Source organism: Geospiza fortis, unplaced genomic scaffold (genome assembly GCF_000277835.1).
Source record: "Geospiza fortis unplaced genomic scaffold, GeoFor_1.0 scaffold217, whole genome shotgun sequence".
Lineage (NCBI taxonomy): Eukaryota > Metazoa > Chordata > Aves > Passeriformes > Thraupidae > Geospiza > Geospiza fortis.
Genome location: NW_005054392.1, coordinates 2,033,977 through 2,043,275, shown reverse-complemented (window position 1 = coordinate 2,043,275; position 9,299 = coordinate 2,033,977). Strand labels below are relative to the sequence as shown.

Here is a 9,299-nt window from a genome sequence, read left to right as displayed (position 1 = left end):
GGGCTCCCTTCCCTGGGTATCCCCCGCAGGCCGGTGTTAGCTGCCTCGGGCGTCCGTGCAGCCTGGATTGTGTTAATTCTCATCCCCCACTTTCCCCCGAGATAACTGGACGAGGGGGCGCGTCCTCCAGGCGACCCAAATTCACCAGTTGGGTTCATGCGTGGGCTAGGTTAGCTTTAATTAAAGCAACTCGCTGTGAACCGAGGGCTGTGCAAACATCTCAGCCCTCATTATGAAAAGGGCCAGGACATGCTGTATCATCCTAATGGCTGTGGAGGGGAGAGCTGTTTAATTTCACTTTTGTGCAGCTTTATCCCCTTGCCACACAATTAAGAGCAGACCTCTCTTAGTGCTGGGCCTACCCGTGCACAGCCTCACTGTTGTGGACAGGACTGTGCCAGGTGAGACGTGTGCTTACACACAGGGCCTTGACTGAATTTGTGGCCACACACAATCCCTGAACAGCCGCAGCTTCTGCTCAAGAGACGAGTGGCTCTGCTAACCACGGCTGAACAGGCTAATTTGCTGATTTCTTTGCCACAGGCACTGGGAAATTCAGTGGGAATTGTTGGTCTATTAAAGGGAGACAGAATAGAGCCCTCAGACTCAAGCTGAGTGCAGGTGACTGATACACCAAACGCATTTTAACCTCTAAATTTACTCGCTGAATTGACACTAACCATTGGATTTAACTACTCAAAATTTCAACTTAAATCCATACTAACTAATGCCTGGTCAAGACTCATAGCAAGGTGCTGATTTCCTTCTAAAAAGCAGAACTTGATACGGATCTGAGATATGCATAAAATTGAGTTAAATTCTGAATATTCTAACACATGCTTCTTTACCACCCTGTGTCGCAACACTTGCTAACTGCACTCAGCACCTTCCCAGCTAATTAACCATGTGCAGTGTTCATTTGCCACCTGAAATACAACACTGAAGAAAGGGAAGGGAGGAATATAATGGTACCCCGTGAAAAGTGAGGAACACAGCTGCAACCATGTGCCAAAAGCTGCAGGAACAGTAAGTGTTGAAGATGCTTACTGTATACACTATACCAGCAGCAGACACCACTGCTTCTCCTACTACTGTTCACTTTATCTAGCAGTCTACACTGCAAGTGTCTTGGGGACTAAACTATTCCTCGAGCATCCTGCACCTTCCTCAGCCGCTGCCTGTGAGCAACAGTTCAGCAACAAGGAAACAAAAAGCAACAAGAAATGAACAAAAGCAACCAGCGGTACACAGAAAGGTAAAAAATTACTTTACCCTGACTGTAAAATAATTAGTGGCTTTATCTCTATCTTTTTATCTTTATTTTGAAGACAATGAACGTATTTTCTAGAGGCATTTATGGGGCTGGGAACTCCTGGTCTGCTGACCTCTTGTGTTAAGGGCACAGACACGACAGTAATGGCACAGTGCTGGCAGCTGGCTTCAACAGCCCAAGTTTCTTAGACGAATTAAGAGTTCTACTATGCACTTCAAGAGAACAATGCATGAAATTATTCTACCCTGCTGCTGAGTGCAATTTTACCGCAAAATATTTGCAAACAGAAAATGTATGTTTAGTCTGACTGAAGCAATTTATACTTTTGAAAGGAACTCACAAATGTGCTAAGGAAAAGAGGGAACTGGTTTAAATATTGATGTCAATGACTTTAAAGAGAATCTTTTGTTTGCTTTCTTGCTTTTCTGTACAAAGTGATGCATTTTATTATTTACCAAAATATACCCGTTTTTCATGCGGAAAAAAAAAGTTAACTTGGTTTATCTTTTTGTATCTACAGGGATGTAGATGCAGCTGTGTGAGTGTCTGTATACATTCCCTCCTAGTAATGTTTGAACTCATTGCCTGATTTCAGCTAGATTTGACAGAGGTCTCAAAGATAACTAAGTTACTATAATTTTTAATATTTTTCTCTGTGTGTGAAAACAGGCAGCTGAGAAAAGAAAAAGTCTATAAATTTTGCAACTGCAGGAAGGGTTTCAACATGAACTCAGCCTTTATTGGATACAAGAGCATATAGAGCAGAGTGTCAGCTGTAGATGAAGCTCCAAATGCTGCTTCAGTCACAGGATACAAGTTCATAGAAAACTTGCTTATGGACCTACATGTTTCAAGATAAGAACTCTATAAAAGCTGCTTAGTTCCATTTGATTTTAATACTAGTATTTGTTTGTTTGTTTGTTTCTTTGTAAAGAAACCAGTTTCAACCCAGCTACTTCATGACCATTTTTCAATTCAGCTAGAGACTAGCAAATCCTTTATTTGTAGTGCTGACTCAGTGCTCAGGCTCCTGGGTTTGGTACTGACATTGTGCTCCTTTGTGGAAGCTTTGACAGTCTGCGAAGTCTAACAGAAAATACCTTTTAGGCTTATCTTATTCTCTCACTGGGATGGAAGTCTGCCAGCCTGAAGCATCAGCATAGCAAGAAACCCACTTTGGAGACACCTGCAAAACACCGTGCTGCTCTGGGCAGACTGGGGCAGTGAGGCCACAGTGCTGGTCGTGCCCTCAAACGTCAAGGTGCATAAGGAGAACATGTGCGAGATAGCCTATTCTTTAAAGGGACTCTCAGGTCAAAATTCTCAGCTCACCTCAGAAAATAAAAGGCACAGAAAATCTGTGTGGTTTCTTCTGTAGGGAAGCTGGTTTGAATCCTGGACATAATGATAAGATCTCAAGTACAGTTTTGCTTGATGTATTTGTAACCCCTCAGTTGCGTCTGCCTGAAAAAACTTGCCTCTTTTTAACAAATCACATATATTTTTCAAAAGGCAATTTTTGCCAAAACCCTCTTGTCATTTCATTTCATTATAATTTGTAGTAAAAAAAATTTAAGATATTCAAAATACATTAGCTAACTGCAGGTTATAAACTTTGTAAAAGAGAACAAAACTTACACATATCTGGTGTACAAGTGGAGGGTAGAATCTGATAAAATTGCTGGATATTTTAATTTTTGTCTGGATATCTGAATGCAGATTAGCACACACAGTCTCCCAAAAGGGACAGGACTATAAAAGAAATTTCAACTACATTGACGCAAATTTTTATTTCAATGAAATTGAAATTTGTAGCAGCAAACAACCAAGCATTCTGTAATTGCCATGTATATACACACCTGGAAAATCCTCCATACAGAATTTCTCCCAACAGTCAGATTCAAATTGTTTGTGTCCGTTGCTGGCCCATGTAGTGATGACTATTCCCATCTTAAGGCTGTGCTACCAAATGCACGCCCATAGGGTAAATACCATCTTGTGCTCACTATTCAGCCACAGATTGTTTCATGCTCTCCAGCCCTGCATGGCTCATGGATGGGAAGTGGCACAACCAGTAATAATGGCACTTTTTTGTCACTAGTGCTGCAAAGCTACTGATGTTATGACTTGGGGAATTTCTACAATTCTGAGATGCCATAGGTCTGACCTAAAAGTTATGCTCCAAGACGGATGGGGAAAATCCATGTGTTACCTTTGGGAGGACTGTTGCCAGCAGACTATGAAACCAGCAAAGTTCTGCAAGTGACTGGTTTCACTTCAGGCACTGGTGTCTCCGAGTATAAAACTGACTTTTCCAGGCAGGAAAGTCATCCCATTTCCCAAATGCAGCACGGACATACCCTAGGGTCACAACAGTCCAGGGATGACGCATTTTCTTGCCTTAGGGTTTTGCCCTTAAACTGAAACTTGTAAACAGATGAAATGCGTTTTTAAGCCAACGCGCATGCGTGCACTCAGTTACACCATCCTCAAAGCCTCCTTGCAAGGGAAAAAAAAGATCATAACAAAAGCAAGAAAATAAAAACCAGTGCAAATCCTTCCTTCACTTTAAATTTTAAGAGGTCCTTCTCTTTGAGCAAAGAAAAAACCCCAATCCTTATTTAGACCTCAGGCTGTTGTGTAAACTATTAGACCATATCCAGCTGTAAATATGGATTATCTACAGTCTTGAGTTTTCTCTTGGTTGTTTACAAATTGTTTAAGAAACAAGGATCAGAAACACTAGGGAAAAAAAGCAAGGGTATAGCTACACAGCCAGTAGACATGAAGAAAGGGAGAGAAAGTCGTAGAATAATTCCTCTTCCTCTGATCACTACAGCTCAGTCCTTGCAGCAGGATGGGTTCAGGAAGGGAGGAACTATCAGCAGCTCCATCATAGACGGGTGGAGCCAGACCACCGGGGAGATGGAAAGCAGGAGGCTGAGAGCTGCAGCTGCCTTTTCCTGGGAGGAACATCTGTGAAAGCCTGCACGGCAGCAGCAGGGGAGGAGGAGTGGGCACAGGCAGAGAGCGTTCCCAGGGATGTGCTCACACAGATAACTGTCCCTGGATGGTTTCCCAGGCTGCTGCAGCAGCACTTCCCTCCCCTGTCAGGGAAGAGGCAAAGACCATCGTGTGGGACAAGCAATCGAAGTGTCAGCACGGCCTATTGCTGCAGCTTCCTGTTTCCTGTGATGCTTTTTGATGGCCAAGGTGACCAGAATGGGAACAGTTCTTCCTCACTGGTAACATGTTGTTTTTTTCTTACATAGGGACTTTTACACTCTTGGCATCTCAGAGTCTATACACAAAGTACACAGAAGACAGGAGTCATCTTGCAGCATTTGGCTGTCCCCTCATGACCAAATGTTTTTCTACAGGAGACTGCTGCTATTGTTATACAGATGGGAAGAAAAAGACATGACAAATGACTGGCTGAAGGCTCACACCGAAGTTTGGAATAGGCTTGCACCAGCTTTTCTGGTGCACAAACCTGTGGGCTGTTCTCCTAGGCACACTGAAATGAGCAGGGATGTTTGCTCTTTGAACTCAGTACAAAGATAGGAATCAGTAAGGAGTGAGGAGTGATCCTCTCAGGCTGGATATCTACATCACTTACTAGAATAGATAAACCAGGTTATGGACCATGCTCTTCCTCCAACAATCAGTGTGGCTGGGGACACATTCATGTAGACCTGAGTTTTACTCTACTCACCACAGGTTAAGAACAGTCCCTGGCATATGCTACCCTAATACCATACTTGGATACTTTCTGGGAAAAAGTCAGGCAGGCCAAAGGCATAGCAAGGACCTTGCTAAAACCCAAGAACAAAGAAAGATAAGCCTCAGCCTTGTTTTATTCATCAGTATCACTGCAGCCTTAGAAACTATAGTAATTGAGACACCTGATGCCTTTGTCTCACCTCAGTCTCATGCTCTTCTCACTTGTTTTCTAGATTAAACTGCTTTCTTCTTTTATGGGCCAAAAATTCTTTGTGGGGACCCTCTTTGCTATTTGTATCTCATAACTATTATATACGAAGACTAAAAGTCACTAGGAGCAAGAGGCCAAGTTCAAGAACAAACATAACATGAGATTTAAACAATATTATACCCTAAATTATGACATTGAGAACCTCTGTTCATTTGTTACCTAACTCTGCAGTACCTTTTCTACCCGAGTTGTGAGTTGCCTGACACCAACATTTTAATATATGCCCTCATAGTATGTCTTTCTCACCATTGCCAATTAGCATCAAGTTAACCTCATTCCAAGATCTGGAATTGAGATATTCCTCTACTTAAATCCATGGGAAGAATTCAGACAGCAGTAGGTGCTGTCTACACATGCTTAACATCGCTCTGCAGGGGTAGGAAGCAAGCTGGACGGGGAAGCAGAGGCCAGCACCCTCAGTTTGGCTACAGATAGACACAGCACTGTAGGGAAGCTGCTGAGGAACCAATGTTACTATCTTCCCACAAGTTTTTCTTCCTCATTTCCCTCACACTCAGTCTTCTGATTCTACTTTCACCACACTTCTCTCTTACTGCCAACAGAAGTCAGCATGCATAATCTGTAAATACCATTCAGTCATAGAAGCTGAAACTACAGATACGTATTAAATTATTGCAAAGTTAACTAAAGAGAAGTCTCATTCTGAAAGTTTGACTTTTATGTTGAGGTACTTCACTGCTATTTTCTTAATATGCTTATTTTATATTTAGAAGTATATGTAGCAATCTGCAATTATGCAATATACAGATATACACACCATGCAATATATATACACTATATAAAAATGTGATATAAATATTTACATACTATATAGTAACTATCTCTTCTATAAACAAACATATTAAATAATACATATTGTAAAATTAAACTATGTTTGAATATTGTGGAGCTGGTATAAGTGCCACTTACAGCAGGGAGGTAACTGTTCCACAGAGCTGGCATGAGTTATCATACTGTACATCATCAGAGAAGTATGAGAAGGCACAGCTGAGTTTACTGTTTCATCTGATAAACTAAGCCCTGGAGCAAAGGATTCCCTCCCTGACTGACTTCTTGCTCATTCCCTGATGGCTGCCAGCCTGGGAAATATAATTAACCTGCAGTGTCATGTTGGCAGCTGATGACCATTTCACACAAGGTCATTTCCATGGAACATCCACGACACTGGTTGCTCCTGGTTACTTCCTCTTCAAACATGGATACTTTAATGCAGTCTTCCACTCAGACACCACAGTATTTACAACACAGCTGCATAAAACTCTTCAGCCAACCTCCACTGTGGGCTGCCTCAGGGGGCCATCCAGCTTTCTTCTCTCCTCTCTACACTTTCCCAAAGTCTACCTTGCACAGGATCTTATCTGATTGAAAGTTAATCCTGTAAAAATAGAAAAATTCAGATAACAAAGCATTTGCTTCAGTCTGAAGAGTGATTTCCTTTTACAGAAACCTGAAGCTACAGCTGAATAACAACATAATGAAATTGCATTTTCATTCAGTCTCACTGCTGTAATTACTGAGCAAAAAACATGTGCGGTGTCCTGAAGTTCAGTTACCTTGTTTGTACTGCACTCTGATAGTCCCAAGCAGCCCACGATTCCATGCTGCAGAATGTCCAAGCACAGGAAACACCCTTCCCCACATCTCCATCTCCTCTTTATTTCTCAAACAAGGATTGCAAAATAAAGGCATAGGGTAATGAAATCATGTAGTAAGGAAGTGCCAGTATCAGAAATGGCCTCTGTGCCTTCTCTGTCTGATGTCATACAGCTTCTGGTAAGTTAGAGCCTCATGAAGATCCAGATCCTTGGCATCTCAGTCATACTAGTGGAGGAAGCCATGCAGCCAAGTTAGAGTTGTGTGGAGGAATGGAGACCAGGAAGAGGAGAATGCAGGGAGAGAATAACCAGTTTTGTAAACTATATAGGTATAGAATAAAATTGCAGCACAACTGATAAACTTACAAGTCAAATTAGGTAGGTGCCAAATCACCTTATTTGCATTCCACATTTATGTGATCATAGCTACTTGCTTATATTTGCACATTTTCCAAATATATATCTAAAGATGCAATCTTCAAAACATGTCCTAGTCTAAACAGGAAAAGCTCAGGCTGACAAAGCAGTCAAAACTATGAAGTTATAAGGGTTCATCTCTTCATCAGCAAAAATAATATTCTTAACAGCCAGGAATGACAGCACTATTCTGAGGAATATGTGCTAGAAAAAGTTATACCCTGAAGAGAGCAAGCATGTGGAGACAGACAGCGGTAGTGTGTGCTTGCAGACATTTTGTTTTGAATTTCTGCAGACCTTTAAGGTTATGCTGAAAAAAAAAACATAAGCTTAATCAAAATTCAAGCAAAATCAGAGTTTATAAAGATTTTCTTCATAACTTGCCGATGTGATCAGGTATTCAGAAAAAAATAAATCAGCATCTGTTGTGATACAGCCATCCAGAACCTGAAAGAACTGTTAGAGCAAAGACATCACAGCACTCTACCCCACTTTGGCTGTGTGATTGCGATGACTCAGAGCCTGAAGCCCATAAAGAAAAGAAACAGCCTTAAGGCACTCTGTAAAAATGCTGGAGATACCGTGCAGAGTTACTGAACTATGGTAAATTCAGAACCCTGGTTTCCAAAACCATGCCTTTCTTGCCTGTGTTCACCCGCAGGCCGGGGATCCGTGTCTGTAGGAAGCCACGGGGTGGCAGCCCTGCCCCACGCCGGAGTGCAACCAGCCTGGGAACACGAGAGCCAAACCAGGTCCTCGCAGCTGATTTGAGGAGAGAATTTGAAATACTTGTTTTTGACAAGCGAACCTACTCATGCATTTCAAGGATTAAACAGAATCAGCAGAAGAAAACACGCCAACTCTAAAGAATTCAAAATTTAAATTTCATACATAAATTTCCTTCTATCCTAATTAAAGCTATTTTGCTACCACAGCACATAAGCAAAGTACATAATTACAGAACCTCAGTTTCAGAAAATTTTCAATTCAGTGAATACTCTGCGGTACACCCATATAAATATACAATTATATAATTTTCATATAAAGACCAATATTCTTTCTAAGTTTGAAGTCAAGTTGACATCCGTTTCATTTGTCAGTCTGGGTGGTGAGTCCTTAATGGGCCACATGGAATGCACATGGGCTCCCATGTGAAGCACAACAGCTTTTCCAAGAGAAAATATAAGTGTAGCTGAAAGGTAGTTCATCACAGGCTCTACTCCCTACAGACAGCACAGGTGGGACAGTGCCACATTTAGAGGACCGTCCCGGACATGGAGAACCAGTGCCATGCAGGCACCCACACTGTGTCCACATGTCCCATTCTGCCTGTCCTCTAAGCGTGCACCATGCAGTGACCAGAGTGCTGCTGCAGCGCAACATGCACGTGTGGAGCAGCAACACTGGCAGCGGGCTGTAGCAGGAGCCCTGTTGCCTGCTGGCTCCTGTCAGAGCAAGGCTGACCGCTCAGTTCAGTCACAGAGTGTGTGCAGTAACCAGGCCAGAGACCAAGGGGGCTGCAGCAAGCTGAAGGGTGCCAAGGCCAGCGCCTCACAAAAATGCCGGGTGCGTGCTACGAGTGTTCGCAGCCCGTGAGCTGAAATGTGCATCAGCTCTCCAGCGGCTCCGCTGGCAAAGGCACTGCCTCGGACGTGGCCGAGCCGAAGCCTGTTATCAGTTCTACAAGCTTTAGGACACGAGACAATGGGCAGAAACTGATGCACAGGAAGTTCCAGCTGAACATGAGGAAGAATTCTTTACTGTGCGGCTGATCGTGCACTGGAACAGATTGTCCAGAGACGTTGTGGAGTCTCCCTCACCGGAGATACTCAAGAACCGTCTGTACACAATCCTGTGCCATGTGCTCTGAACGACCCTGCTTGAGCAGGGAGGTCCGACCAGAAGACCCGCTGTGGTCCCTTCAGACGTGCCCCGCTGTGCGGTTCCGTGCGGAGCGGCGCACGGCGGGCCCGTCCCGGGGCGTACGGCGGCTCCGGGG

At 43.2% G+C, this 9,299-nt stretch overlaps 1 protein-coding gene across 1 annotated transcript in view; it reads left to right on the top strand.

Moving 5' to 3' along the window:
• The window catches only part of TCF21 (transcription factor 21), an 11,578-nt gene extending 3,412 nt beyond the window's left edge, over positions 1-8,166 (top strand). Inside the window, exon 2 of the mRNA XM_031060846.1 lies at positions 7,962-8,166. Coding sequence (XP_030916706.1) covers positions 7,962-8,166 — 205 coding nt within the window. The remainder of the gene's footprint in view (positions 1-7,961) is intronic.
• The last annotated feature ends 1,133 nt before the right edge of the window (positions 8,167-9,299 follow it).